The 27,390-nt window shown below is 60.4% G+C and overlaps 7 protein-coding genes and 1 pseudogene across 11 annotated transcripts in view; 1 reads left to right on the plus strand and 7 right to left on the minus strand.

Moving 5' to 3' along the window:
* Nucleotides 1-27,390, plus strand: part of UBAP2 (ubiquitin associated protein 2) — a 125,991-nt gene that overhangs the window by 70,340 nt on the left and 28,261 nt on the right. For 3 of the 5 annotated variants that reach the window (XM_056323773.1, XM_056323776.1, XM_056323778.1), the window contains 4 exons: nucleotides 90-156; nucleotides 1,478-1,673; nucleotides 2,910-3,001; nucleotides 3,757-3,807. In XM_056323773.1, the coding sequence (XP_056179748.1) occupies nucleotides 90-156; nucleotides 1,478-1,673; nucleotides 2,910-3,001; nucleotides 3,757-3,807 (406 nt within the window). The remainder of the gene's footprint in view (nucleotides 1-89; nucleotides 157-1,477; nucleotides 1,674-2,909; nucleotides 3,002-3,756; nucleotides 3,808-27,390) is intronic. The other 2 variants (XM_056323774.1, XM_056323777.1) reach the window with 1 other exon arrangement.
* On the minus strand, nucleotides 6,093-7,944 carry LOC130142245 (interferon-like). The gene has a single exon (XM_056323783.1). The coding sequence runs from the start codon at nucleotides 6,940-6,942 to the stop codon at nucleotides 6,379-6,381; it is 564 nt and encodes a 187-aa protein (XP_056179758.1). The 5' UTR covers nucleotides 6,943-7,944; the 3' UTR covers nucleotides 6,093-6,378.
* Nucleotides 9,270-10,995, minus strand: LOC130142244 (interferon-like). The gene has a single exon (XM_056323781.1). It carries the CDS (start codon nucleotides 9,991-9,993, stop codon nucleotides 9,430-9,432), a length of 564 nt encoding a protein of 187 aa, XP_056179756.1. The 5' UTR covers nucleotides 9,994-10,995; the 3' UTR covers nucleotides 9,270-9,429.
* LOC130142246 (interferon-like) lies at nucleotides 12,256-14,047 on the minus strand. Its single transcript, XM_056323784.1, has one exon. It carries the CDS (start codon nucleotides 13,043-13,045, stop codon nucleotides 12,482-12,484), a length of 564 nt encoding a protein of 187 aa, XP_056179759.1. The 5' UTR covers nucleotides 13,046-14,047; the 3' UTR covers nucleotides 12,256-12,481.
* Nucleotides 15,526-17,099, minus strand: LOC130142249 (interferon-like). Its single transcript, XM_056323787.1, has one exon. It carries the CDS (start codon nucleotides 16,095-16,097, stop codon nucleotides 15,534-15,536), a length of 564 nt encoding a protein of 187 aa, XP_056179762.1. The 5' UTR covers nucleotides 16,098-17,099; the 3' UTR covers nucleotides 15,526-15,533.
* LOC130142247 (interferon-like) lies at nucleotides 18,359-20,150 on the minus strand. The gene has a single exon (XM_056323785.1). The coding sequence runs from the start codon at nucleotides 19,146-19,148 to the stop codon at nucleotides 18,585-18,587; it is 564 nt and encodes a 187-aa protein (XP_056179760.1). The 5' UTR covers nucleotides 19,149-20,150; the 3' UTR covers nucleotides 18,359-18,584.
* On the minus strand, nucleotides 21,392-23,201 carry LOC130142243 (interferon-like). The gene has a single exon (XM_056323780.1). It carries the CDS (start codon nucleotides 22,197-22,199, stop codon nucleotides 21,636-21,638), a length of 564 nt encoding a protein of 187 aa, XP_056179755.1. The 5' UTR covers nucleotides 22,200-23,201; the 3' UTR covers nucleotides 21,392-21,635.
* Nucleotides 24,680-26,352, minus strand: LOC130142251 (interferon-like; annotated as a pseudogene).

Genomic DNA, 27,390 nt, shown 5'->3' on the forward strand with positions numbered 1-27,390 from the left:
ACCTACTCTTGTATATATGCAGACAGACATACATTAAATACAGTTCTATGAAAAATTAATTTTATTAATGCTTTGCAATTTCTTTCTAGCTCCCTTTCCAGTCATCAGAGCAGCCTCTCTCCTGCCTCAGTGTTGTCTTCAAGCGCATCACATGCAGTAAGTCTTATTTGCATGTCAGCAGATGTTTGGCATATAGTTAGTTTATGTGATGATTAAGGTCCTCTCTTAAGGTTCATTGTGTCCTAGCACAGTAAGAACTGGAACGAAGAGCCTTGTGTCAGGGAAGATGGACTGCCAGCCCTCTAGTGGTAAAAACAGAGGCTTTACCACTTGTGGTTTGTATGGTATTGGAAACAGCTATTACAGAGACTCGCCAGTCACAACCGCAGAGGAAATTTTTGTGCCAGCAAGGGGGGATGGAATAAAGAAAAATTTTCTTGTAACAAATCTGTTTTGTTTTTGAAAAAAAAATTTCTAGAACTGGCTGTCTGAAACTGCTCCAAAATGTGGACTGTTAGCAGTATCCAATGGAGAGATTAGCTAGCAAAATGCAGGTGATGGAATGATACATGTCATGAAAAATGCCTCATGACAGATGATTTTCGGGGTTTACCATGTGGCGTTGTTGTCACCTGTGTATTTGCGTGAGGTAAGGCAAATGGTATCAAACGTAGTGTTCTAGATGAGGTTGCACAACCAAAAGTCAGAGAAGATGCTGTGTTGTTCTGGGATGGGGTACTTCTGTACAATCCCAGTTAGGGTGTGAAGATAAGTTACTGCTTTTCTTTATGTCTGTGCTTTTGTTCCTAATGCTCCATCCCTACTGAATATGTAACTTCAAAATTCACACATATCAAATGTCATCCTTTTCTGCTCTCAAAGGTGTTTTGGCTGCTGTGTGTTGATGACACTGTTTTGAAAGTGTCATAAGCTTCCAACTAAGGCACTGTAGTGTACTGGATTCAAACCAGCAACTTCTTTATCCTCATGTGTTCCTGTAATACATCTGGTCTGTGTTTCAGCTAACCACATTGACTCTGTTGTGGGGCACTGCATTTTTAATCTTCAATAACTTTCCACAAGTGCATTGGGGAAATCACAATAGCAGTGTACTGTATTTTGAAAACAAATACTGTCTTGGAAGAATATAGGATTTTACTGAATACAACATGTACTAGCTTAAAGGAGTATGCAAGCAAAGGGCAAGAAATAATACAGTGAAGTGATGCTTGAGTTACTGGATACAATTTTGTGATGATACAGTGGTTTGAATTTAACTCAAGTTGTAATTTGAATACTTAAAGATCAGAAGCGTGCAGCTGAGTTGCTTCCTTGGTATATGGATGATGCATATCTTTTGCATATGCTGGCGTTACTTAAAAAATTCTCAGAGGGCTTATTCATTTCCCCCCGCCCCCCAGCATCTTCCACTGGTTTATTTGCTCTGTGGTCCTCTTTCTTTTTGTCTCCTTTCTAGCACACTAGTGTTGAGAACGCAGCTTCGCTCCAGCCCTCAACAACCTTTTCAACTGCTTCAACCTCAGCCACTAGCACCACCTCTTCGGTTGTCAGCATGGCAAGCAGTATGAACACTACGAACAGCCTTGGCCTCAGCGTTACCAGTGTGTCTATACCAGCTGCTACCACACGGGCAGCTCCCTTAGTGTCTTCAGGTTTGCAATAACAGATCCTGTGGGATTCAGTTAGCAGAGCTGTCAGCTGAGCATCTCACCAGCCATAATTATGCTAAGAAATTGACACTTGACGAGCATTTTCAGCATGCTTTACAAAATAAAGTTGCCTCTTTTTGTGTATTTGAAATAGTTGTTAGGGTGTTATGTGCATTTATATAGCACATTCCATCCCTGAAGAACTTTATAAATAGACATCAGAGCAGTTCTGACTTGGGAAGTTTTAGGGTAGGAGATTTGCCCGGTTTGTATTCCAGGTTTTATCAGCTCTAATTGTATAGCTTTAATTTCAGTCTTCTCTGTGACTTGAATTCATTTGGCAGCATCAAAATATACTGCAGTGTCCTCATTATCATATGCCACATCATTACTGCCACATCTACAGAAAGGAAAAAAGTTTCTGATGTCTGGGTCATTCCACAGCAAGTACCACTTCAGAAAAAGGGCCCACAGTGGGGGAAGGTGGGGAGGCTTCTTGCACTGCAGTGAAAGAATGCTAAATTCTCTCTTGCTTCTGTAATCAACCTGAACTGCTAAAAAGAAAGATGGAGGGAAGTGAATGATTTAAGTATTAAAATCAAACTTGCTTAGGGAAGGATTTCTCATTTCTGCTTCCCATACCTTGTAAATGAACTGTCTGATGACTGCTCAAAGTGTCTTTATCTTTTTATTTTTTTCTCTTCTGCTTCCTAGCACTGCTTCATGGAAGCAAATGGAACTGTTTCAGTTTTGGCTCTTCGCTATTCTCAGCTGCAGCAAGTCACAAACAAAAAGTGGGCTGGCACCATTTAGTGCTTTCTAGTCTATTACTGGTGATAAGGGGAAATGTGTTGACAGAGCAGAAAATGAAAGGAGAGAATTTGCTCTCTTATATTGAAAATGATGTCTGAATTTTGCCTTCAGGAGAGGACTGAGGAAAGGAGAAGTTTCTGTAATTCTTCTAATCCTCTTGGACCAAGTAAATGACAAAATCAGACTGTTCTTTGATGGACGGTTTTTTGTGTGAAGTAGCCTGTCCTTTCCCATCCTTGAGGCATGGTGAAACTCTTCAGGCTATTTTGAGCATTTTCATCAAGGAGCACAAATTCTTCTGCTTATTTCTGCTCTTTACAAACTATGCCAGTGCAGCCACCAGGGCTTGTGAGCTCTCTTGTCTCAATGCTGAAGCCTTTTCTTTTACAAAGGCTTGTTAAAGTGTCTCTATATTTAATTCTACAGGCAAAGCTCCCCCAAACCTGCCCCAAGGTGTACCACCCTTGTTGCACAACCAATATATTGTGGGACCTGGAGGACTTCTGCCTGCCTACCCAGTAAGCAATTTAATTGTTTCTGTCCTTGACTGCTTAACCCTTGGTGCAGATGGGCGCTCCAGTCCTGCTGCTGTCTATGCCAAGGCATTCCTGTTGGCACATGTTGCACCTGGGATTCTTGTTCCAAATGCTGAAGAACGTACAAAATACATTTTTTGGGGGTTTACTGTTGACAGTAGACTGCAGAACTGTTGGTACAGACCTGATTTGGCTGCTGTTGACGCTAAACATGCATGTTGCTGTAGTTTTCAGTGGTTATCAGGTTTTAGGCCCTTTGAGTAAAATTAGACTCATTCAGGTTTGTGTTACTGGAATGAATTTACTATAGTAATGATTGAAGTGTGCCATTTCTCCTTTCTGTCATACTTCTAAAGATTGCACATAGCTTTTTGATGTCTGACCAGGATCAACATATTTTTGGTTATCTATTTCTTGAATCAGAAATGTTACTCTAATTGTATTTCTGTGTCACACTGAATGTAAGCAGATGCCGTAGGTTGCTTTGTGGTCTAGTCATGAAATCTTAAATCCTACTGTTCTCAGAAGTAATGATAGCAGCAAAGAAACAACATCAAAGTGACAAGGCATTTTAAGCTTAGCTCTACTTCCCTTAAAATGCTACAGTGCACCATGATGGCACAATGTGATGTATAACTGTACACCTTTAAAATACATCGGTTCTAGGTCAAACCCTCAAATTGGTCAGCATCAGAAAAAAGTGTTACAACGTTGTTGTATTTTTATCTGTCTTCAAGCAGATTTATGGTTATGATGATCTCCAGATGCTTCAATCCAGGCTGCCAATGGTAAGTAAATGGCTTTGTTTATTTAGTTTTAAACCATTTATCTTCAATGTTGATCATTTGTGCAACACAAATTGGTTCATTTAATGGTGATTAAGAGCTTATCCTTATGTTCTGTATTATGTTTCTTTAAATATCCACAGTTTCTCTGGATGGTGTAAATTGATACAGAGCAACTGTTGCATCATGAATTTGTCCATCTGCAAATTCTGTAGATAGAAGCAAGTGTGCTATCTGTTTTTGAGTGGAGAAATTTTTAAGTGTTGTACCACCAGTGTGACATCTTGTCAAATCTAGTTGAAATCTGAATGTGAATGTTTTCTTTCTACGAGAGATAGCGTTGAACAGCAAGTACACAAATTGGAAGCCAGTTGGTGAATCTGACAGGTTTTGGAGGTGCTCATAGCTGGAGGTCTTTGCATATGCATCATGGCAGCAAAAGCACAAGAGCTGTGGGAGGGAAAGTATATGCAGTTTTTTTTCCTTACCTGGGTACAGAACGTAAATGGCATGTGAGAGATGCTGAGCTGCAACACAGATGGAAAAAGACCCTTAGCCTAGACTGCAAAATGGTGAAGAATTTTCTTTTCAGAAAACTAGGATAAGGAACCTGGAAAGAAAGCTTGGTAGTATGTAAATGGGTTTCTATTTTCCCGTTCTTATAAATATATTATCATAGAGGTGCTAACACAGTCACTTCCAGTGATGGACTTGCCCTTGGCCAGTGGTTGGGACATACTGGAACTCACTGGCATTGGGTCTCTTAGACACAAGAGAAGCTTCTAGCAACTTTTCACAGAAGCAAACCATCTAACACCCCCAGTTTTGCTGCGGTTGCTGCCTTGGCCGCCTTGGCTGCCCAGCTGTGGTCCCGTGGGTGCACGTGCCCGCCCCTGTATCCCCGGGGTCTTGTGTTTTGTCTGCCCCCGGGGCTGAGGTGGGCCTGGAGACGGAACCGTGGCCCGTAAGTGAAGGGTCCCATGTTTGGGATGGCCTGAGGCCCTGCTCCTCTGAAGAGGAGGGGTGCCCAAGAGTCCTCGGGAGGTGGAGCCGGGGCAGCCAGCGTAGCTGCGGAGCTGGAGTGGCAGGAGGAGGAGGTTGCGCTGGCTGAGTTGTTGAGGTCCCTTGCAAGAGGGAGGATGGCATTGTGCTTGCGTGAGGGAGGCTGCCCCGTGTTTCCTGAAAGCGTGTGGAGCAGGCGAAAGGTGTGAAGGGTGTTGGTGGTGGCGGGCCGGGAGCCACGCTGTTGTCAGGCAGCGTTGTGTTGGAGGGTGCAGTGCTTGGGGTGGTGGCGCGTGCACGGTGGTTGGGCGTAGGTAGGTGCCGTCACGGCAGGAGGTAGGCTGACGTTGGAGGTCGCCGGCTGGACCTTGTCCGTGTTGCCCTAGAACAGCAGAGTTGGCGCTGCAAGGTGTTTTGAAGCAGCGCAGGCAGAGAGTTGTGGTGAGCAATGCCTGAAGCTGCAAGAGCCAGCGACCCCGAGTTGGGTCTGTGCCGTGCCGCTCCCTCCTAGACTCATGGCATGGTTTGGGATGGGTCGGGTTGGGCTGGGAGGGACCCTCAGAGGTCGCCGGGCCCAACCCGCCAGCAAGGGGCAGGGCCGTCTCAAGTAGAGGAGGTTCTGAGAGCCCCGTCCAGGCTGACCTGGGAGGTTTCCAGGGACGGGGCGCGCCCCACCTCTGTGGGCAACGTGTTGCAGCGTTTTGCCTCCCGGTTGGTCGCAGCGTGTTGCCTTCCTTGTAGGGAGCGTGAGCCGCCCCTCGTTTGGTTTGAAGCCAGTCCCCGCTGTGGTGTGGCTGCAGGCCCTTTGACCGAGTCGTCGGCCATCTTTCTTGTGAGCCCCCTGGAAGTGCCGAAAGGCCGCAGTAAGGTCTCCGCGGGGCCTTCCCTGCTGCAGGCTGAAGAAGCCCGTCTCTCTGAGCCTTTCGTCGCAGGAGAGGCGTTGCAAGGCTCTGACGGTGTCTGTGGCCCTGCTGTGGACGCGCTGCAAGAGGTGCGAGGCCTCCCTGTAGCAAGGCCTCCAGAGCTGAGGATCAGTTGGTGGAAAGCGGGGCGGGGGGTGGGAACTGTGGAGGAGACGGGCCGACACGGAGGCTCGGGTGACGCTGGCTGTTGAAAGCCTGGGAGAGGTTTTTGAGAGAGGTGGAGGAAAGCGCCTCCTTGGGGAGAGGTGTCAAGGGGGAGAGTGGGCACGGGGCCTGCAGAGCCCGTGTGGGGCAGGGCTTGGAGCAGGTGCTGAGTGGCGGTGGCTTCGCGCCACGCCGAAGGCTCGTTCCTTGTGCTTGTGAGACAAGATGCATTGGGCAAGGTCTTTGCAACAGGTCTTTATTTTGTGTGGAGTGAATAAATAGGTGAATAAATAGGTGAAGTCCCGCGGTGGCAATAAATAAGAGTTGTATAAATAAGGGGGTCAGTCAGTGGGGGCGGAGGGCGCGGGGCCGTTGCTGCAGCGGCTGTTGGCGTGGCTGAGGGTAGGCGGGATGAGAGAGGTGGGGCTGGGTCCGCCGGGGCTCCAGAAGTGTTGTTGTCGGTGTGGTGGGGCCGTGCGCGTGCGCGTTGGCCGCGGTGCTTGGGCTAACGGCGCATGGTGCGGGTGAGGTTGTGGAGGCGTTGGAAGCAGGCGCGAGCTTCGAGGCGGACGTGGTCCCAGGCGCAGGCGCTGTGGTTGTGGGTGTGGAGGAAGTCCTGGATGTGCGTGAAGTACCTGTCGATGCTGAGTCGCTGCCTTTTGAAGAGCGTGGCGCTGGCTGTCGGGCATTGCTCCAGGCGTTGGATGTAGTGCTGTAGGTGGTTGAGGAGGTGGTGGCGCGCGCCGGTGTCCCAGTGTTGTGGGGCGCTGTCGTTGCTGAGGGTGTGGAAGAGGTGCTGTAGGATGCGGAGGGCGGTGGCGGCGGCTTGCTGTGGGTGGCTGGTGTGGAGGAGGGTGTCGGGGAAGCGGAAGGGCGCCTGGTGTTGCTGGCAGGGCTGTGTCGGGCTGGGAGCCATGGCCTGGAGGAGCCGGAGGCCGTCCCAGGGGAAGGTGTCGTCGCCGGGCCGCAGGTGGTGGCAGGCGAGGGCGGTGGCGAGAGCCGTCAGGAGGAGCAGGAGCGGCGTGGCGCCGTGCGTCAGGCGGGGCTGCGGGGTTGCGGGCGCTGTCATGGTGGTTGGGTGGGTGTCGCTGTGCAGGAGCCCGGGCAGGCTTGGTGGTGTTGCGGGTGGTCGCTGTGCTTGGTGTGGTGCCGGGTGGCCGGCTTTATGTGGCGCGGCGGCTTCCCCTTCCTCGCTTTCCGATGGCAGCGAGTTTCCGGCTGTGGCTTTCAGTTTTGGCTGGTGGCTGTGGTGGTCTTGGGGAAGTGCGTTGTTGGGGTGGCCGTGGGTGGGGAGAGCGGTGGCGGTGCTTTGGCGGTGGTGTGTCGTGGGGAGGTTGGCTGTAGTGGTCGCGCGGGGGATGCGCAAGCGCCGGGGCAGAGCCCCTGGGGGCAGCTGTGCCGGGGAGGTGTGTCAGGGTTTCCCTGTTGGCTGCAGGGCGAGCTGTGGTGCCTCTTCTCCGCAGCTGAAGTTTCCCTTCCTGCCCAAGTGTCTTTTCCGCCTGTAATGGCCTGGTGTTGTCCGTGGTGTGTTTTCCTTTCACTTGTGTCTGGCCTTTGTTTTCGTCTTAGCTGGTCTTTCCTTTTCGTGTTGGGAAGGGTTGTGAAGTGATGTCACTTGTCAGAGCGTGGGGAGCCCCCTCCTGGAGCGAGGGCCTGGGGGTGGGGGCGGCTTGGGAGGAGGTGGCTCTGGGGGTAGGCACTTGAGCGTGGGCTGTGTTCCCGCATGGATCTGCCCCGTTGAAGCTGACGGGCACGGGGAGGAAAGGCTTGAGGGAAAAGGAAGAGGAAGAAGGGAAGAGTTTTGCTGCGGTTGCTGTTGCTGCCTTGGCCGCCTTGGCTGCCCGGCTGTGGTCCCGTGGGTGCACGTGCCCGCCCCTGTATCCCCGGGGTCTTGTGTTTTGTCTGCCCCCGGGGCTGAGGTGGGCCTGGAGACGGAACCGTGGCCCGTAAGTGAAGGGTCCCATGTTTGGGATGGCCTGAGGCCCTGCTCCTCTGAAGAGGAGGGGTGCCCAAGAGTCCTCGGGAGGTGGAGCCGGGGCAGCCAGCGTAGCTGCGGAGCTGGAGTGGCAGGAGGAGGAGGTTGCGCTGGCTGAGTTGTTGAGGTCCCTTGCAAGAGGGAGGATGGCATTGTGCTTGCGTGAGGGAGGCTGCCCCGTGTTTCCTGAAAGCGTGTGGAGCAGGCGAAAGGTGTGAAGGGTGTTGGTGGTGGCGGGCCGGGAGCCACGCTGTTGTCAGGCAGCGTTGTGTTGGAGGGTGCAGTGCTTGGGGTGGTGGCGCGTGCACGGTGGTTGGGCGTAGGTAGGTGCCGTCACGGCAGGAGGTAGGCTGACGTTGGAGGTCGCCGGCTGGACCTTGTCCGTGTTGCCCTAGAACAGCAGAGTTGGCGCTGCAAGGTGTTTTGAAGCAGCGCAGGCAGAGAGTTGTGGTGAGCAATGCCTGAAGCTGCAAGAGCCAGCGACCCCGAGTTGGGTCTGTGCCGTGCCGCTCCCTCCTAGACTCATGGCATGGTTTGGGATGGGTCGGGTTGGGCTGGGAGGGACCCTCAGAGGTCGCCGGGCCCAACCCGCCAGCAAGGGGCAGGGCCGTCTCAAGTAGAGGAGGTTCTGAGAGCCCCGTCCAGGCTGACCTGGGAGGTTTCCAGGGACGGGGCGCGCCCCACCTCTGTGGGCAACGTGTTGCAGCGTTTTGCCTCCCGGTTGGTCGCAGCGTGTTGCCTTCCTTGTAGGGAGCGTGAGCCGCCCCTCGTTTGGTTTGAAGCCAGTCCCCGCTGTGGTGTGGCTGCAGGCCCTTTGCCCGAGTCGTCGGCCATCTTTCTTGTGAGCCCCCTGGAAGTTCCGAAAGGCCGCAGTAAGGTCTCCGCGGGGCCTTCCCTGCTGCAGGCTGAAGAAGCCCATCTCTCTGAGCCTTTCGTCGCAGGAGAGGCGTTGCAAGGCTCTGACGGTGTCTGTGGCCCTGCTGTGGACACGCTGCAAGAGGTGCGAGGCCTCCCTGTAGCGAGGCCTCCAGAGCTGAGGATCAGTTGGTGGAAAGCGGGGCGGGGGGTGGGAACTGTGGAGGAGACGGGCCGACACGGAGGCTCGGGTGACGCTGGCTGTTGAAAGCCTGGGAGAGGTTTTTGAGAGAGGTGGAGGAAAGCGCCTCCTTGGGGAGAGGTGTCAAGGGGGAGAGTGGGCACGGGGCCTGCAGAGCCCGTGTGGGGCAGGGCTTGGAGCAGGTGCTGAGTGGCGGTGGCTTCGCGCCACGCCGAAGGCTCGTTCCTTGTGCTTGTGAGACAAGAGGCATTGGGCAAGGTCTTTGCAACAGGTCTTTATTTTGTGTGGAGTGAATAAATAGGTGAATAAATAGGTGAAGTCCTGCGGTGGCAATAAATAAGAGTTGTATAAATAAGGGGGTCAGTCAGTGGGGGCGGAGGGCGCGGGGCCGTTGCTGCAGCGGCTGTTGGCGTGGCTGAGGGTAGGCGGGATGAGAGAGGTGGGGCTGGGTCCGCCGGGGCTCCAGAAGTGTTGTTGTCGGTGTGGTGGGGCCGTGCGCGTGCGCGTTGGCCGCGGTGCTTGGGCTAACGGCGCATGGTGCGGGTGAGGTTGTGGAGGCGTTGGAAGCAGGCGCGAGCTTCGAGGCGGACGTGGTCCCAGGCGCAGGCGCTGTGGTTGTGGGTGTGGAGGAAGTCCTGGATGTGCGTGAAGTACCTGTCGATGCTGAGTCGCTGCCTTTTGAAGAGCGTGGCGCTGGCTGTCGGGCATTGCTCCAGGCGTTGGATGTAGTGCTGTAGGTGGTTGAGGAGGTGGTGGCGCGCGCCGGTGTCCCAGTGTTGTGGGGCGCTGTCGTTGCTGAGGGTGTGGAAGAGGTGCTGTAGGATGCGGAGGGCGGTGGCGGCGGCTTGCTGTGGGTGGCTGGTGTGGAGGAGGGTGTCGGGGAAGCGGAAGGGCGCCTGGTGTTGCTGGCAGGGCTGTGTCGGGCTGGGAGCCATGGCCTGGAGGAGCCGGAGGCCGTCCCAGGGGAAGGTGTCGTCGCCGGGCCGCAGGTGGTGGCAGGCGAGGGCGGTGGCGAGAGCCGTCAGGAGGAGCAGGAGCGGCGTGGCGCCGTGCGTCAGGCGGGGCTGCGGGGTTGCGGGCGCTGTCATGGTGGTTGGGTGGGTGTCGCTGTGCAGGAGCCCGGGCAGGCTTGGTGGTGTTGCGGGTGGTCGCTGTGCTTGGTGTGGTGCCGGGTGGCCGGCTTTATGTGGCGCGGCGGCTTCCCCTTCCTCGCTTTCCGATGGCAGCGAGTTTCCGGCTGTGGCTTTCAGTTTTGGCTGGTGGCTGTGGTGGTCTTGGGGAAGTGCGTTGTTGGGGTGGCCGTGGGTGGGGAGAGCGGTGGCGGTGCTTTGGCGGTGGTGTGTCGTGGGGAGGTTGGCTGTAGTGGTCGCGCGGGGGATGCGCAAGCGCCGGGGCAGAGCCCCTGGGGGCAGCTGTGCCGGGGAGGTGTGTCAGGGTTTCCCTGTTGGCTGCAGGGCGAGCTGTGGTGCCTCTTCTCCGCAGCTGAAGTTTCCCTTCCTGCCCAAGTGTCTTTTCCGCCTGTAATGGCCTGGTGTTGTCCGTGGTGTGTTTTCCTTTCACTTGTGTCTGGCCTTTGTTTTCGTCTTAGCTGGTCTTTCCTTTTCGTGTTGGGAAGGGTTGTGAAGTGATGTCACTTGTCAGAGCGTGGGGAGCCCCCTCCTGGAGCGAGGGCCTGGGGGTGGGGGCGGCTTGGGAGGAGGTGGCTCTGGGGGTAGGCACTTGAGCGTGGGCTGTGTTCCCGCATGGATCTGCCCCGTTGAAGCTGACGGGCACGGGGAGGAAAGGCTTGAGGGAAAAGGAAGAGGAAGAAGGGAAGAGTTTTGCTGCGGTTGCTGTTGCTGCCTTGGCCGCCTTGGCTGCCCGGCTGTGGTCCCGTGGGTGCACGTGCCCGCCCCTGTATCCCCGGGGTCTTGTGTTTTGTCTGCCCCCGGGGCTGAGGTGGGCCTGGAGACGGAACCGTGGCCCGTAAGTGAAGGGTCCCATGTTTGGGATGGCCTGAGGCCCTGCTCCTCTGAAGAGGAGGGGTGCCCAAGAGTCCTCGGGAGGTGGAGCCGGGGCAGCCAGCGTAGCTGCGGAGCTGGAGTGGCAGGAGGAGGAGGTTGCGCTGGCTGAGTTGTTGAGGTCCCTTGCAAGAGGGAGGATGGCATTGTGCTTGCGTGAGGGAGGCTGCCCCGTGTTTCCTGAAAGCGTGTGGAGCAGGCGAAAGGTGTGAAGGGTGTTGGTGGTGGCGGGCCGGGAGCCACGCTGTTGTCAGGCAGCGTTGTGTTGGAGGGTGCAGTGCTTGGGGTGGTGGCGCGTGCACGGTGGTTGGGCGTAGGTAGGTGCCGTCACGGCAGGAGGTAGGCTGACGTTGGAGGTCGCCGGCTGGACCTTGTCCGTGTTGCCCTAGAACAGCAGAGTTGGCGCTGCAAGGTGTTTTGAAGCAGCGCAGGCAGAGAGTTGTGGTGAGCAATGCCTGAAGCTGCAAGAGCCAGCGACCCCGAGTTGGGTCTGTGCCGTGCCGCTCCCTCCTAGACTCATGGCATGGTTTGGGATGGGTCGGGTTGGGCTGGGAGGGACCCTCAGAGGTCGCCGGGCCCAACCCGCCAGCAAGGGGCAGGGCCGTCTCAAGTAGAGGAGGTTCTGAGAGCCCCGTCCAGGCTGACCTGGGAGGTTTCCAGGGACGGGGCGCGCCCCACCTCTGTGGGCAACGTGTTGCAGCGTTTTGCCTCCCGGTTGGTCGCAGCGTGTTGCCTTCCTTGTAGGGAGCGTGAGCCGCCCCTCGTTTGGTTTGAAGCCAGTCCCCGCTGTGGTGTGGCTGCAGGCCCTTTGCCCGAGTCGTCGGCCATCTTTCTTGTGAGCCCCCTGGAAGTTCCGAAAGGCCGCAGTAAGGTCTCCGCGGGGCCTTCCCTGCTGCAGGCTGAAGAAGCCCGTCTCTCTGAGCCTTTCGTCGCAGGAGAGGCGTTGCAAGGCTCTGACGGTGTCTGTGGCCCTGCTGTGGACACGCTGCAAGAGGTGCGAGGCCTCCCTGTAGCGAGGCCTCCAGAGCTGAGGATCAGTTGGTGGAAAGCGGGGCGGGGGGGTGGGAACTGTGGAGGAGACGGGCCGACACGGAGGCTCGGGTGACGCTGGCTGTTGAAAGCCTGGGAGAGGTTTTTGAGAGAGGTGGAGGAAAGCGCCTCCTTGGGGAGAGGTGTCAAGGGGGAGAGTGGGCACGGGGCCTGCAGAGCCCGTGTGGGGCAGGGCTTGGAGCAGGTGCTGAGTGGCGGTGGCTTCGCGCCACGCCGAAGGCTCGTTCCTTGTGCTTGTGAGACAAGATGCATTGGGCAAGGTCTTTGCAACAGGTCTTTATTTTGTGTGGAGTGAATAAATAGGTGAATAAATAGGTGAAGTCCCGCGGTGGCAATAAATAAGAGTTGTATAAATAAGGGGGTCAGTCAGTGGGGGCGGAGGGCGCGGGGCCGTTGCTGCAGCGGCTGTTGGCGTGGCTGAGGGTAGGCGGGATGAGAGAGGTGGGGCTGGGTCCGCCGGGGCTCCGGAAGTGTTGTTGTCGGTGTGGTGGGGCCGTGCGCGTGCGCGTTGGCCGCGGTGCTTGGGCTAACGGCGCATGGTGCGGGTGAGGTTGTGGAGGCGTTGGAAGCAGGCGCGAGCTTCGAGGCGGACGTGGTCCCAGGCGCAGGCGCTGTGGTTGTGGGTGTGGAGGAAGTCCTGGATGTGCGTGAAGTACCTGTCGATGCTGAGTCGCTGCCTTTTGAAGAGCGTGGCGCTGGCTGTCGGGCATTGCTCCAGGCGTTGGATGTAGTGCTGTAGGTGGTTGAGGAGGTGGTGGCGCGCGCCGGTGTCCCAGTGTTGTGGGGCGCTGTCGTTGCTGAGGGTGTGGAAGAGGTGCTGTAGGATGCGGAGGGCGGTGGCGGCGGCTTGCTGTGGGTGGCTGGTGTGGAGGAGGGTGTCGGGGAAGCGGAAGGGCGCCTGGTGTTGCTGGCAGGGCTGTGTCGGGCTGGGAGCCATGGCCTGGAGGAGCCGGAGGCCGTCCCAGGGGAAGGTGTCGTCGCCGGGCCGCAGGTGGTGGCAGGCGAGGGCGGTGGCGAGAGCCGTCAGGAGGAGCAGGAGCGGCGTGGCGCCGTGCGTCAGGCGGGGCTGCGGGGTTGCGGGCGCTGTCATGGTGGTTGGGTGGGTGTCGCTGTGCAGGAGCCCGGGCAGGCTTGGTGGTGTTGCGGGTGGTCGCTGTGCTTGGTGTGGTGCCGGGTGGCCGGCTTTATGTGGCGCGGCGGCTTCCCCTTCCTCGCTTTCCGATGGCAGCGAGTTTCCGGCTGTGGCTTTCAGTTTTGGCTGGTGGCTGTGGTGGTCTTGGGGAAGTGCGTTGTTGGGGTGGCCGTGGGTGGGGAGAGCGGTGGCGGTGCTTTGGCGGTGGTGTGTCGTGGGGAGGTTGGCTGTAGTGGTCGCGCGGGGGATGCGCAAGCGCCGGGGCAGAGCCCCTGGGGGCAGCTGTGCCGGGGAGGTGTGTCAGGGTTTCCCTGTTGGCTGCAGGGCGAGCTGTGGTGCCTCTTCTCCGCAGCTGAAGTTTCCCTTCCTGCCCAAGTGTCTTTTCCGCCTGTAATGGCCTGGTGTTGTCCGTGGTGTGTTTTCCTTTCACTTGTGTCTGGCCTTTGTTTTCGTCTTAGCTGGTCTTTCCTTTTCGTGTTGGGAAGGGTTGTGAAGTGATGTCACTTGTCAGAGCGTGGGGAGCCCCCTCCTGGAGCGAGGGCCTGGGGGTGGGGGCGGCTTGGGAGGAGGTGGCTCTGGGGGTAGGCACTTGAGCGTGGGCTGTGTTCCCGCATGGATCTGCCCCGTTGAAGCTGACGGGCACGGGGAGGAAAGGCTTGAGGGAAAAGGAAGAGGAAGAAGGGAAGAGTTTTGCTGCGGTTGCTGTTGCTGCCTTGGCCGCCTTGGCTGCCCGGCTGTGGTCCCGTGGGTGCACGTGCCCGCCCCTGTATCCCCGGGGTCTTGTGTTTTGTCTGCCCCCGGGGCTGAGGTGGGCCTGGAGACGGAACCGTGGCCCGTAAGTGAAGGGTCCCATGTTTGGGATGGCCTGAGGCCCTGCTCCTCTGAAGAGGAGGGGTGCCCAAGAGTCCTCGGGAGGTGGAGCCGGGGCAGCCAGCGTAGCTGCGGAGCTGGAGTGGCAGGAGGAGGAGGTTGCGCTGGCTGAGTTGTTGAGGTCCCTTGCAAGAGGGAGGATGGCATTGTGCTTGCGTGAGGGAGGCTGCCCCGTGTTTCCTGAAAGCGTGTGGAGCAGGCGAAAGGTGTGAAGGGTGTTGGTGGTGGCGGGCCGGGAGCCACGCTGTTGTCAGGCAGCGTTGTGTTGGAGGGTGCAGTGCTTGGGGTGGTGGCGCGTGCACGGTGGTTGGGCGTAGGTAGGTGCCGTCACGGCAGGAGGTAGGCTGACGTTGGAGGTCGCCGGCTGGACCTTGTCCGTGTTGCCCTAGAACAGCAGAGTTGGCGCTGCAAGGTGTTTTGAAGCAGCGCAGGCAGAGAGTTGTGGTGAGCAATGCCTGAAGCTGCAAGAGCCAGCGACCCCGAGTTGGGTCTGTGCCGTGCCGCTCCCTCCTAGACTCATGGCATGGTTTGGGATGGGTCGGGTTGGGCTGGGAGGGACCCTCAGAGGTCGCCGGGCCCAACCCGCCAGCAAGGGGCAGGGCCGTCTCAAGTAGAGGAGGTTCTGAGAGCCCCGTCCAGGCTGACCTGGGAGGTTTCCAGGGACGGGGCGCGCCCCACCTCTGTGGGCAACGTGTTGCAGCGTTTTGCCTCCCGGTTGGTCGCAGCGTGTTGCCTTCCTTGTAGGGAGCGTGAGCCGCCCCTCGTTTGGTTTGAAGCCAGTCCCCGCTGTGGTGTGGCTGCAGGCCCTTTGCCCGAGTCGTCGGCCATCTTTCTTGTGAGCCCCCTGGAAGTGCCGAAAGGCCGCAGTAAGGTCTCCGCGGGGCCTTCCCTGCTGCAGGCTGAAGAAGCCCGTCTCTCTGAGCCTTTCGTCGCAGGAGAGGCGTTGCAAGGCTCTGACGGTGTCTGTGGCCCTGCTGTGGACGCGCTGCAAGAGGTGCGAGGCCTCCCTGTAGCGAGGCCTCCAGAGCTGAGGATCAGTTGGTGGAAAGCGGGGCGGGGGGTGGGAACTGTGGAGGAGACGGGCCGACACGGAGGCTCGGGTGACGCTGGCTGTTGAAAGCCTGGGAGAGGTTTTTGAGAGAGGTGGAGGAAAGCGCCTCCTTGGGGAGAGGTGTCAAGGGGGAGAGTGGGCACGGGGCCTGCAGAGCCCGTGTGGGGCAGGGCTTGGAGCAGGTGCTGAGTGGCGGTGGCTTCGCGCCACGCCGAAGGCTCGTTCCTTGTGCTTGTGAGACAAGATGCATTGGGCAAGGTCTTTGCAACAGGTCTTTATTTTGTGTGGAGTGAATAAATAGGTGAATAAATAGGTGAAGTCCCGCGGTGGCAATAAATAAGAGTTGTATAAATAAGGGGGTCAGTCAGTGGGGGCGGAGGGCGCGGGGCCGTTGCTGCAGCGGCTGTTGGCGTGGCTGAGGGTAGGCGGGATGAGAGAGGTGGGGCTGGGTCCGCCGGGGCTCCGGAAGTGTTGTTGTCGGTGTGGTGGGGCCGTGCGCTGTGCGCGTTGGCCGCGGTGCTTGGGCTAACGGCGCATGGTGCGGGTGAGGTTGTGGAGGCGTTGGAAGCAGGCGCGAGCTTCGAGGCGGACGTGGTCCCAGGCGCAGGCGCTGTGGTTGTGGGTGTGGAGGAAGTCCTGGATGTGCGTGAAGTACCTGTCGATGCTGAGTCGCTGCCTTTTGAAGAGCGTGGCGCTGGCTGTCGGGCATTGCTCCAGGCGTTGGATGTAGTGCTGTAGGTGGTTGAGGAGGTGGTGGCGCGCGCCGGTGTCCCAGTGTTGTGGGGCGCTGTCGTTGCTGAGGGTGTGGAAGAGGTGCTGTAGGATGCGGAGGGCGGTGGCGGCGGCTTGCTGTGGGTGGCTGGTGTGGAGGAGGGTGTCGGGGAAGCGGAAGGGCGCCTGGTGTTGCTGGCAGGGCTGTGTCGGGCTGGGAGCCATGGCCTGGAGGAGCCGGAGGCCGTCCCAGGGGAAGGTGTCGTCGCCGGGCCGCAGGTGGTGGCAGGCGAGGGCGGTGGCGAGAGCCGTCAGGAGGAGCAGGAGCGGCGTGGCGCCGTGCGTCAGGCGGGGCTGCGGGGTTGCGGGCGCTGTCATGGTGGTTGGGTGGGTGTCGCTGTGCAGGAGCCCGGGCAGGCTTGGTGGTGTTGCGGGTGGTCGCTGTGCTTGGTGTGGTGCCGGGTGGCCGGCTTTATGTGGCGCGGCGGCTTCCCCTTCCTCGCTTTCCGATGGCAGCGAGTTTCCGGCTGTGGCTTTCAGTTTTGGCTGGTGGCTGTGGTGGTCTTGGGGAAGTGCGTTGTTGGGGTGGCCGTGGGTGGGGAGAGCGGTGGCGGTGCTTTGGCGGTGGTGTGTCGTGGGGAGGTTGGCTGTAGTGGTCGCGCGGGGGATGCGCAAGCGCCGGGGCAGAGCCCCTGGGGGCAGCTGTGCCGGGGAGGTGTGTCAGGGTTTCCCTGTTGGCTGCAGGGCGAGCTGTGGTGCCTCTTCTCCGCAGCTGAAGTTTCCCTTCCTGCCCAAGTGTCTTTTCCGCCTGTAATGGCCTGGTGTTGTCCGTGGTGTGTTTTCCTTTCACTTGTGTCTGGCCTTTGTTTTCGTCTTAGCTGGTCTTTCCTTTTCGTGTTGGGAAGGGTTGTGAAGTGATGTCACTTGTCAGAGCGTGGGGAGCCCCCTCCTGGAGCGAGGGCCTGGGGGTGGGGGCGGCTTGGGAGGAGGTGGCTCTGGGGGTAGGCACTTGAGCGTGGGCTGTGTTCCCGCATGGATCTGCCCCGTTGAAGCTGACGGGCACGGGGAGGAAAGGCTTGAGGGAAAAGGAAGAGGAAGAAGGGAAGAGTTTTGCTGCGGTTGCTGTTGCTGCCTTGGCCGCCTTGGCTGCCCGGCTGTGGTCCCGTGGGTGCACGTGCCCGCCCCTGTATCCCCGGGGTCTTGTGTTTTGTCTGCCCCCGGGGCTGAGGTGGGCCTGGAGACGGAACCGTGGCCCGTAAGTGAAGGGTCCCATGTTTGGGATGGCCTGAGGCCCTGCTCCTCTGAAGAGGAGGGGTGCCCAAGAGTCCTCGGGAGGTGGAGCCGGGGCAGCCAGCGTAGCTGCGGAGCTGGAGTGGCAGGAGGAGGAGGTTGCGCTGGCTGAGTTGTTGAGGTCCCTTGCAAGAGGGAGGATGGCATTGTGCTTGCGTGAGGGAGGCTGCCCCGTGTTTCCTGAAAGCGTGTGGAGCAGGCGAAAGGTGTGAAGGGTGTTGGTGGTGGCGGGCCGGGAGCCACGCTGTTGTCAGGCAGCGTTGTGTTGGAGGGTGCAGTGCTTGGGGTGGTGGCGCGTGCACGGTGGTTGGGCGTAGGTAGGTGCCGTCACGGCAGGAGGTAGGCTGACGTTGGAGGTCGCCGGCTGGACCTTGTCCGTGTTGCCCTAGAACAGCAGAGTTGGCGCTGCAAGGTGTTTTGAAGCAGCGCAGGCAGAGAGTTGTGGTGAGCAATGCCTGAAGCTGCAAGAGCCAGCGACCCCGAGTTGGGTCTGTGCCGTGCCGCTCCCTCCTAGACTCATGGCATGGTTTGGGATGGGTCGGGTTGGGCTGGGAGGGACCCTCAGAGGTCGCCGGGCCCAACCCGCCAGCAAGGGGCAGGGCCGTCTCAAGTAGAGGAGGTTCTGAGAGCCCCGTCCAGGCTGACCTGGGAGGTTTCCAGGGACGGGGCGCGCCCCACCTCTGTGGGCAACGTGTTGCAGCGTTTTGCCTCCCGGTTGGTCGCAGCGTGTTGCCTTCCTTGTAGGGAGCGTGAGCCGCCCCTCGTTTGGTTTGAAGCCAGTCCCCGCTGTGGTGTGGCTGCAGGCCCTTTGCCCGAGTCGTCGGCCATCTTTCTTGTGAGCCCCCTGGAAGTGCCGAAAGGCCGCAGTAAGGTCTCCGCGGGGCCTTCCCTGCTGCAGGCTGAAGAAGCCCGTCTCTCTGAGCCTTTCGTCGCAGGAGAGGCGTTGCAAGGCTCTGACGGTGTCTGTGGCCCTGCTGTGGACGCGCTGCAAGAGGTGCGAGGCCTCCCTGTAGCGAGGCCTCCAGAGCTGAGGATCAGTTGGTGGAAAGCGGGGCGGGGGGTGGGAACTGTGGAGGAGACGGGCCGACACGGAGGCTCGGGTGACGCTGGCTGTTGAAAGCCTGGGAGAGGTTTTTGAGAGAGGTGGAGGAAAGCGCCTCCTTGGGGAGAGGTGTCAAGGGGGAGAGTGGGCACGGGGCCTGCAGAGCCCGTGTGGGGCAGGGCTTGGAGCAGGTGCTGAGTGGCGGTGGCTTCGCGCCACGCCGAAGGCTCGTTCCTTGTGCTTGTGAGACAAGATGCATTGGGCAAGGTCTTTGCAACAGGTCTTTATTTTGTGTGGAGTGAATAAATAGGTGAATAAATAGGTGAAGTCCCGCGGTGGCAATAAATAAGAGTTGTATAAATAAGGGGGTCAGTCAGTGGGGGCGGAGGGCGCGGGGCCGTTGCTGCAGCGGCTGTTGGCGTGGCTGAGGGTAGGCGGGATGAGAGAGGTGGGGCTGGGTCCGCCGGGGCTCCGGAAGTGTTGTTGTCGGTGTGGTGGGGCCGTGCGCGTGCGCGTTGGCCGCGGTGCTTGGGCTAACGGCGCATGGTGCGGGTGAGGTTGTGGAGGCGTTGGAAGCAGGCGCGAGCTTCGAGGCGGACGTGGTCCCAGGCGCAGGCGCTGTGGTTGTGGGTGTGGAGGAAGTCCTGGATGTGCGTGAAGTACCTGTCGATGCTGAGTCGCTGCCTTTTGAAGAGCGTGGCGCTGGCTGTCGGGCATTGCTCCAGGCGTTGGATGTAGTGCTGTAGGTGGTTGAGGAGGTGGTGGCGCGCGCCGGTGTCCCAGTGTTGTGGGGCGCTGTCGTTGCTGAGGGTGTGGAAGAGGTGCTGTAGGATGCGGAGGGCGGTGGCGGCGGCTTGCTGTGGGTGGCTGGTGTGGAGGAGGGTGTCGGGGAAGCGGAAGGGCGCCTGGTGTTGCTGGCAGGGCTGTGTCGGGCTGGGAGCCATGGCCTGGAGGAGCCGGAGGCCGTCCCAGGGGAAGGTGTCGTCGCCGGGCCGCAGGTGGTGGCAGGCGAGGGCGGTGGCGAGAGCCGTCAGGAGGAGCAGGAGCGGCGTGGCGCCGTGCGTCAGGCGGGGCTGCGGGGTTGCGGGCGCTGTCATGGTGGTTGGGTGGGTGTCGCTGTGCAGGAGCCCGGGCAGGCTTGGTGGTGTTGCGGGTGGTCGCTGTGCTTGGTGTGGTGCCGGGTGGCCGGCTTTATGTGGCGCGGCGGCTTCCCCTTCCTCGCTTTCCGATGGCAGCGAGTTTCCGGCTGTGGCTTTCAGTTTTGGCTGGTGGCTGTGGTGGTCTTGGGGAAGTGCGTTGTTGGGGTGGCCGTGGGTGGGGAGAGCGGTGGCGGTGCTTTGGCGGTGGTGTGTCGTGGGGAGGTTGGCTGTAGTGGTCGCGCGGGGGATGCGCAAGCGCCGGGGCAGAGCCCCTGGGGGCAGCTGTGCCGGGGAGGTGTGTCAGGGTTTCCCTGTTGGCTGCAGGGCGAGCTGTGGTGCCTCTTCTCCGCAGCTGAAGTTTCCCTTCCTGCCCAAGTGTCTTTTCCGCCTGTAATGGCCTGGTGTTGTCCGTGGTGTGTTTTCCTTTCACTTGTGTCTGGCCTTTGTTTTCGTCTTAGCTGGTCTTTCCTTTTCGTGTTGGGAAGGGTTGTGAAGTGATGTCACTTGTCAGAGCGTGGGGAGCCCCCTCCTGGAGCGAGGGCCTGGGGGTGGGGGCGGCTTGGGAGGAGGTGGCTCTGGGGGTAGGCACTTGAGCGTGGGCTGTGTTCCCGCATGGATCTGCCCCGTTGAAGCTGACGGGCACGGGGAGGAAAGGCTTGAGGGAAAAGGAAGAGGAAGAAGGGAAGAGTTTTGCTGCGGTTGCTGTTGCTGCCTTGGCCGCCTTGGCTGCCCGGCTGTGGTCCCGTGGGTGCACGTGCCCGCCCCTGTATCCCCGGGGTCTTGTGTTTTGTCTGCCCCCGGGGCTGAGGTGGGCCTGGAGACGGAACCGTGGCCCGTAAGTGAAGGGTCCCATGTTTGGGATGGCCTGAGGCCCTGCTCCTCTGAAGAGGAGGGGTGCCCAAGAGTCCTCGGGAGGTGGAGCCGGGGCAGCCAGCGTAGCTGCGGAGCTGGAGTGGCAGGAGGAGGAGGTTGCGCTGGCTGAGTTGTTGAGGTCCCTTGCAAGAGGGAGGATGGCATTGTGCTTGCGTGAGGGAGGCTGCCCCGTGTTTCCTGAAAGCGTGTGGAGCAGGCGAAAGGTGTGAAGGGTGTTGGTGGTGGCGGGCCGGGAGCCACGCTGTTGTCAGGCAGCGTTGTGTTGGAGGGTGCAGTGCTTGGGGTGGTGGCGCGTGCACGGTGGTTGGGCGTAGGTAGGTGCCGTCACGGCAGGAGGTAGGCTGACGTTGGAGGTCGCCGGCTGGACCTTGTCCGTGTTGCCCTAGAACAGCAGAGTTGGCGCTGCAAGGTGTTTTGAAGCAGCGCAGGCAGAGAGTTGTGGTGAGCAATGCCTGAAGCTGCAAGAGCCAGCGACCCCGAGTTGGGTCTGTGCCGTGCCGCTCCCTCCTAGACTCATGGCATGGTTTGGGATGGGTCGGGTTGGGCTGGGAGGGACCCTCAGAGGTCGCCGGGCCCAACCCGCCAGCAAGGGGCAGGGCCGTCTCAAGTAGAGGAGGTTCTGAGAGCCCCGTCCAGGCTGACCTGGGAGGTTTCCAGGGACGGGGCGCGCCCCACCTCTGTGGGCAACGTGTTGCAGCGTTTTGCCTCCCGGTTGGTCGCAGCGTGTTGCCTTCCTTGTAGGGAGCGTGAGCCGCCCCTCGTTTGGTTTGAAGCCAGTCCCCGCTGTGGTGTGGCTGCAGGCCCTTTGACCGAGTCGTCGGCCATCTTTCTTGTGAGCCCCCTGGAAGTGCCGAAAGGCCGCAGTAAGGTCTCCGCGGGGCCTTCCCTGCTGCAGGCTGAAGAAGCCCGTCTCTCTGAGCCTTTCGTCGCAGGAGAGGCGTTGCAAGGCTCTGACGGTGTCTGTGGCCCTGCTGTGGACGCGCTGCAAGAGGTGCGAGGCCTCCCTGTAGCGAGGCCTCCAGAGCTGAGGATCAGTTGGTGGAAAGCGGGGCGGGGGGTGGGAACTGTGGAGGAGACGGGCCGACACGGAGGCTCGGGTGACGCTGGCTGTTGAAAGCCTGGGAGAGGTTTTTGAGAGAGGTGGAGGAAAGCGCCTCCTTGGGGAGAGGTGTCAAGGGGGAGAGTGGGCACGGGGCCTGCAGAGCCCGTGTGGGGCAGGGCTTGGAGCAGGTGCTGAGTGGCGGTGGCTTCGCGCCACGCCGAAGGCTCGTTCCTTGTGCTTGTGAGACAAGATGCATTGGGCAAGGTCTTTGCAACAGGTCTTTATTTTGTGTGGAGTGAATAAATAGGTGAATAAATAGGTGAAGTCCCGCGGTGGCAATAAATAAGAGTTGTATAAATAAGGGGGTCAGTCAGTGGGGGCGGAGGGCGCGGGGCCGTTGCTGCAGCGGCTGTTGGCGTGGCTGAGGGTAGGCGGGATGAGAGAGGTGGGGCTGGGTCCGCCGGGGCTCCAGAAGTGTTGTTGTCGGTGTGGTGGGGCCGTGCGCGTGCGCGTTGGCCGCGGTGCTTGGGCTAACGGCGCATGGTGCGGGTGAGGTTGTGGAGGCGTTGGAAGCAGGCGCGAGCTTCGAGGCGGACGTGGTCCCAGGCGCAGGCGCTGTGGTTGTGGGTGTGGAGGAAGTCCTGGATGTGCGTGAAGTACCTGTCGATGCTGAGTCGCTGCCTTTTGAAGAGCGTGGCGCTGGCTGTCGGGCATTGCTCCAGGCGTTGGATGTAGTGCTGTAGGTGGTTGAGGAGGTGGTGGCGCGCGCCGGTGTCCCAGTGTTGTGGGGCGCTGTCGTTGCTGAGGGTGTGGAAGAGGTGCTGTAGGATGCGGAGGGCGGTGGCGGCGGCTTGCTGTGGGTGGCTGGTGTGGAGGAGGGTGTCGGGGAAGCGGAAGGGCGCCTGGTGTTGCTGGCAGGGCTGTGTCGGGCTGGGAGCCATGGCCTGGAGGAGCCGGAGGCCGTCCCAGGGGAAGGTGTCGTCGCCGGGCCGCAGGTGGTGGCAGGCGAGGGCGGTGGCGAGAGCCGTCAGGAGGAGCAGGAGCGGCGTGGCGCCGTGCGTCAGGCGGGGCTGCGGGGTTGCGGGCGCTGTCATGGTGGTTGGGTGGGTGTCGCTGTGCAGGAGCCCGGGCAGGCTTGGTGGTGTTGCGGGTGGTCGCTGTGCTTGGTGTGGTGCCGGGTGGCCGGCTTTATGTGGCGCGGCGGCTTCCCCTTCCTCGCTTTCCGATGGCAGCGAGTTTCCGGCTGTGGCTTTCAGTTTTGGCTGGTGGCTGTGGTGGTCTTGGGGAAGTGCGTTGTTGGGGTGGCCGTGGGTGGGGAGAGCGGTGGCGGTGCTTTGGCGGTGGTGTGTCGTGGGGAGGTTGGCTGTAGTGGTCGCGCGGGGGATGCGCAAGCGCCGGGGCAGAGCCCCTGGGGGCAGCTGTGCCGGGGAGGTGTGTCAGGGTTTCCCTGTTGGCTGCAGGGCGAGCTGTGGTGCCTCTTCTCCGCAGCTGAAGTTTCCCTTCCTGCCCAAGTGTCTTTTCCGCCTGTAATGGCCTGGTGTTGTCCGTGGTGTGTTTTCCTTTCACTTGTGTCTGGCCTTTGTTTTCGTCTTAGCTGGTCTTTCCTTTTCGTGTTGGGAAGGGTTGTGAAGTGATGTCACTTGTCAGAGCGTGGGGAGCCCCCTCCTGGAGCGAGGGCCTGGGGGTGGGGGCGGCTTGGGAGGAGGTGGCTCTGGGGGTAGGCACTTGAGCGTGGGCTGTGTTCCCGCATGGATCTGCCCCGTTGAAGCTGACGGGCACGGGGAGGAAAGGCTTGAGGGAAAAGGAAGAGGAAGAAGGGAAGAGTTTTGCTGCGGTTGCTGTTGCTGCCTTGGCCGCCTTGGCTGCCCGGCTGTGGTCCCGTGGGTGCACGTGCCCGCCCCTGTATCCCCGGGGTCTTGTGTTTTGTCTGCCCCCGGGGCTGAGGTGGGCCTGGAGACGGAACCGTGGCCCGTAAGTGAAGGGTCCCATGTTTGGGATGGCCTGAGGCCCTGCTCCTCTGAAGAGGAGGGGTGCCCAAGAGTCCTCGGGAGGTGGAGCCGGGGCAGCCAGCGTAGCTGCGGAGCTGGAGTGGCAGGAGGAGGAGGTTGCGCTGGCTGAGTTGTTGAGGTCCCTTGCAAGAGGGAGGATGGCATTGTGCTTGCGTGAGGGAGGCTGCCCCGTGTTTCCTGAAAGCGTGTGGAGCAGGCGAAAGGTGTGAAGGGTGTTGGTGGTGGCGGGCCGGGAGCCACGCTGTTGTCAGGCAGCGTTGTGTTGGAGGGTGCAGTGCTTGGGGTGGTGGCGCGTGCACGGTGGTTGGGCGTAGGTAGGTGCCGTCACGGCAGGAGGTAGGCTGACGTTGGAGGTCGCCGGCTGGACCTTGTCCGTGTTGCCCTAGAACAGCAGAGTTGGCGCTGCAAGGTGTTTTGAAGCAGCGCAGGCAGAGAGTTGTGGTGAGCAATGCCTGAAGCTGCAAGAGCCAGCGACCCCGAGTTGGGTCTGTGCCGTGCCGCTCCCTCCTAGACTCATGGCATGGTTTGGGATGGGTCGGGTTGGGCTGGGAGGGACCCTCAGAGGTCGCCGGGCCCAACCCGCCAGCAAGGGGCAGGGCCGTCTCAAGTAGAGGAGGTTCTGAGAGCCCCGTCCAGGCTGACCTGGGAGGTTTCCAGGGACGGGGCGCGCCCCACCTCTGTGGGCAACGTGTTGCAGCGTTTTGCCTCCCGGTTGGTCGCAGCGTGTTGCCTTCCTTGTAGGGAGCGTGAGCCGCCCCTCGTTTGGTTTGAAGCCAGTCCCCGCTGTGGTGTGGCTGCAGGCCCTTTGACCGAGTCGTCGGCCATCTTTCTTGTGAGCCCCCTGGAAGTGCCGAAAGGCCGCAGTAAGGTCTCCGCGGGGCCTTCCCTGCTGCAGGCTGAAGAAGCCCGTCTCTCTGAGCCTTTCGTCGCAGGAGAGGCGTTGCAAGGCTCTGACGGTGTCTGTGGCCCTGCTGTGGACGCGCTGCAAGAGGTGCGAGGCCTCCCTGTAGCGAGGCCTCCAGAGCTGAGGATCAGTTGGTGGAAAGCGGGGCGGGGGGTGGGAACTGTGGAGGAGACGGGCCGACACGGAGGCTCGGGTGACGCTGGCTGTTGAAAGCCTGGGAGAGGTTTTTGAGAGAGGTGGAGGAAAGCGCCTCCTTGGGGAGAGGTGTCAAGGGGGAGAGTGGGCACGGGGCCTGCAGAGCCCGTGTGGGGCAGGGCTTGGAGCAGGTGCTGAGTGGCGGTGGCTTCGCGCCACGCCGAAGGCTCGTTCCTTGTGCTTGTGAGACAAGATGCATTGGGCAAGGTCTTTGCAACAGGTCTTTATTTTGTGTGGAGTGAATAAATAGGTGAATAAATAGGTGAAGTCCCGCGGTGGCAATAAATAAGAGTTGTATAAATAAGGGGGTCAGTCAGTGGGGGCGGAGGGCGCGGGGCCGTTGCTGCAGCGGCTGTTGGCGTGGCTGAGGGTAGGCGGGATGAGAGAGGTGGGGCTGGGTCCGCCGGGGCTCCAGAAGTGTTGTTGTCGGTGTGGTGGGGCCGTGCGCGGTGCGCGTTGGCCGCGGTGCTTGGGCTAACGGCGCATGGTGCGGGTGAGGTTGTGGAGGCGTTGGAAGCAGGCGCGAGCTTCGAGGCGGACGTGGTCCCAGGCGCAGGCGCTGTGGTTGTGGGTGTGGAGGAAGTCCTGGATGTGCGTGAAGTACCTGTCGATGCTGAGTCGCTGCCTTTTGAAGAGCGTGGCGCTGGCTGTCGGGCATTGCTCCAGGCGTTGGATGTAGTGCTGTAGGTGGTTGAGGAGGTGGTGGCGCGCGCCGGTGTCCCAGTGTTGTGGGGCGCTGTCGTTGCTGAGGGTGTGGAAGAGGTGCTGTAGGATGCGGAGGGCGGGTGGCGGTGGCTTGCTGTGGGTGGCTGGTGTGGAGGAGGGTGTCGGGGAAGCGGAAGGGCGCCTGGTGTTGCTGGCAGGGCTGTGTCGGGCTGGGAGCCATGGCCTGGAGGAGCCGGAGGCCGTCCCAGGGGAAGGTGTCGTCGCCGGGCCGCAGGTGGTGGCAGGCGAGGGCGGTGGCGAGAGCCGTCAGGAGGAGCAGGAGCGGCGTGGCGCCGTGCGTCAGGCGGGGCTGCGGGGTTGCGGGCGCTGTCATGGTGGTTGGGTGGGTGTCGCTGTGCAGGAGCCCGGGCAGGCTTGGTGGTGTTGCGGGTGGTCGCTGTGCTTGGTGTGGTGCCGGGTGGCCGGCTTTATGTGGCGCGGCGGCTTCCCCTTCCTCGCTTTCCGATGGCAGCGAGTTTCCGGCTGTGGCTTTCAGTTTTGGCTGGTGGCTGTGGTGGTCTTGGGGAAGTGCGTTGTTGGGGTGGCCGTGGGTGGGGAGAGCGGTGGCGGTGCTTTGGCGGTGGTGTGTCGTGGGGAGGTTGGCTGTAGTGGTCGCGCGGGGGATGCGCAAGCGCCGGGGCAGAGCCCCTGGGGGCAGCTGTGCCGGGGAGGTGTGTCAGGGTTTCCCTGTTGGCTGCAGGGCGAGCTGTGGTGCCTCTTCTCCGCAGCTGAAGTTTCCCTTCCTGCCCAAGTGTCTTTTCCGCCTGTAATGGCCTGGTGTTGTCCGTGGTGTGTTTTCCTTTCACTTGTGTCTGGCCTTTGTTTTCGTCTTAGCTGGTCTTTCCTTTTCGTGTTGGGAAGGGTTGTGAAGTGATGTCACTTGTCAGAGCGTGGGGAGCCCCCTCCTGGAGCGAGGGCCTGGGGGTGGGGGCGGCTTGGGAGGAGGTGGCTCTGGGGGTAGGCACTTGAGCGTGGGCTGTGTTCCCGCATGGATCTGCCCCGTTGAAGCTGACGGGCACGGGGAGGAAAGGCTTGAGGGAAAAGGAAGAGGAAGAAGGGAAGAGTTTTGCTGCGGTTGCTGTTGCTGCCTTGGCCGCCTTGGCTGCCCGGCTGTGGTCCCGTGGGTGCACGTGCCCGCCCCTGTATCCCCGGGGTCTTGTGTTTTGTCTGCCCCCGGGGCTGAGGTGGGCCTGGAGACGGAACCGTGGCCCGTAAGTGAAGGGTCCCATGTTTGGGATGGCCTGAGGCCCTGCTCCTCTGAAGAGGAGGGGTGCCCAAGAGTCCTCGGGAGGTGGAGCCGGGGCAGCCAGCGTAGCTGCGGAGCTGGAGTGGCAGGAGGAGGAGGTTGCGCTGGCTGAGTTGTTGAGGTCCCTTGCAAGAGGGAGGATGGCATTGTGCTTGCGTGAGGGAGGTTGCCCCGTGTTTCCTGAAAGCGTGTGGAGCAGGCGAAAGGTGTGAAGGGTGTTGGTGGTGGCGGGCCGGGAGCCACGCTGTTGTCAGGCAGCGTTGTGTTGGAGGGTGCAGTGCTTGGGGTGGTGGCGCGTGCACGGTGGTTGGGCGTAGGTAGGTGCCGTCACGGCAGGAGGTAGGCTGACGTTGGAGGTCGCCGGCTGGACCTTGTCCGTGTTGCCCTAGAACAGCAGAGTTGGCGCTGCAAGGTGTTTTGAAGCAGCGCAGGCAGAGAGTTGTGGTGAGCAATGCCTGAAGCTGCAAGAGCCAGCGACCCCGAGTTGGGTCTGTGCCGTGCCGCTCCCTCCTAGACTCATGGCATGGTTTGGGATGGGTCGGGTTGGGCTGGGAGGGACCCTCAGAGGTCGCCGGGCCCAACCCGCCAGCAAGGGGCAGGGCCGTCTCAAGTAGAGGAGGTTCTGAGAGCCCCGTCCAGGCTGACCTGGGAGGTTTCCAGGGACGGGGCGCGCCCCACCTCTGTGGGCAACGTGTTGCAGCGTTTTGCCTCCCGGTTGGTCGCAGCGTGTTGCCTTCCTTGTAGGGAGCGTGAGCCGCCCCTCGTTTGGTTTGAAGCCAGTCCCCGCTGTGGTGTGGCTGCAGGCCCTTTGACCGAGTCGTCGGCCATCTTTCTTGTGAGCCCCCTGGAAGTGCCGAAAGGCCGCAGTAAGGTCTCCGCGGGGCCTTCCCTGCTGCAGGCTGAAGAAGCCCGTCTCTCTGAGCCTTTCGTCGCAGGAGAGGCGTTGCAAGGCTCTGACGGTGTCTGTGGCCCTGCTGTGGACGCGCTGCAAGAGGTGCGAGGCCTCCCTGTAGCGAGGCCTCCAGAGCTGAGGATCAGTTGGTGGAAAGCGGGGCGGGGGGTGGGAACTGTGGAGGAGACGGGCCGACACGGAGGCTCGGGTGACGCTGGCTGTTGAAAGCCTGGGAGAGGTTTTTGAGAGAGGTGGAGGAAAGCGCCTCCTTGGGGAGGGGTGTCAAGGGGGAGAGTGGGCACGGGGCCTGCAGAGCCCGTGTGGGGCAGGGCTT

This window comes from Falco biarmicus, chromosome Z, assembly GCF_023638135.1.
Source record: "Falco biarmicus isolate bFalBia1 chromosome Z, bFalBia1.pri, whole genome shotgun sequence".
In the NCBI taxonomy this organism is placed as follows: Eukaryota; Metazoa; Chordata; class Aves; order Falconiformes; family Falconidae; genus Falco; species Falco biarmicus.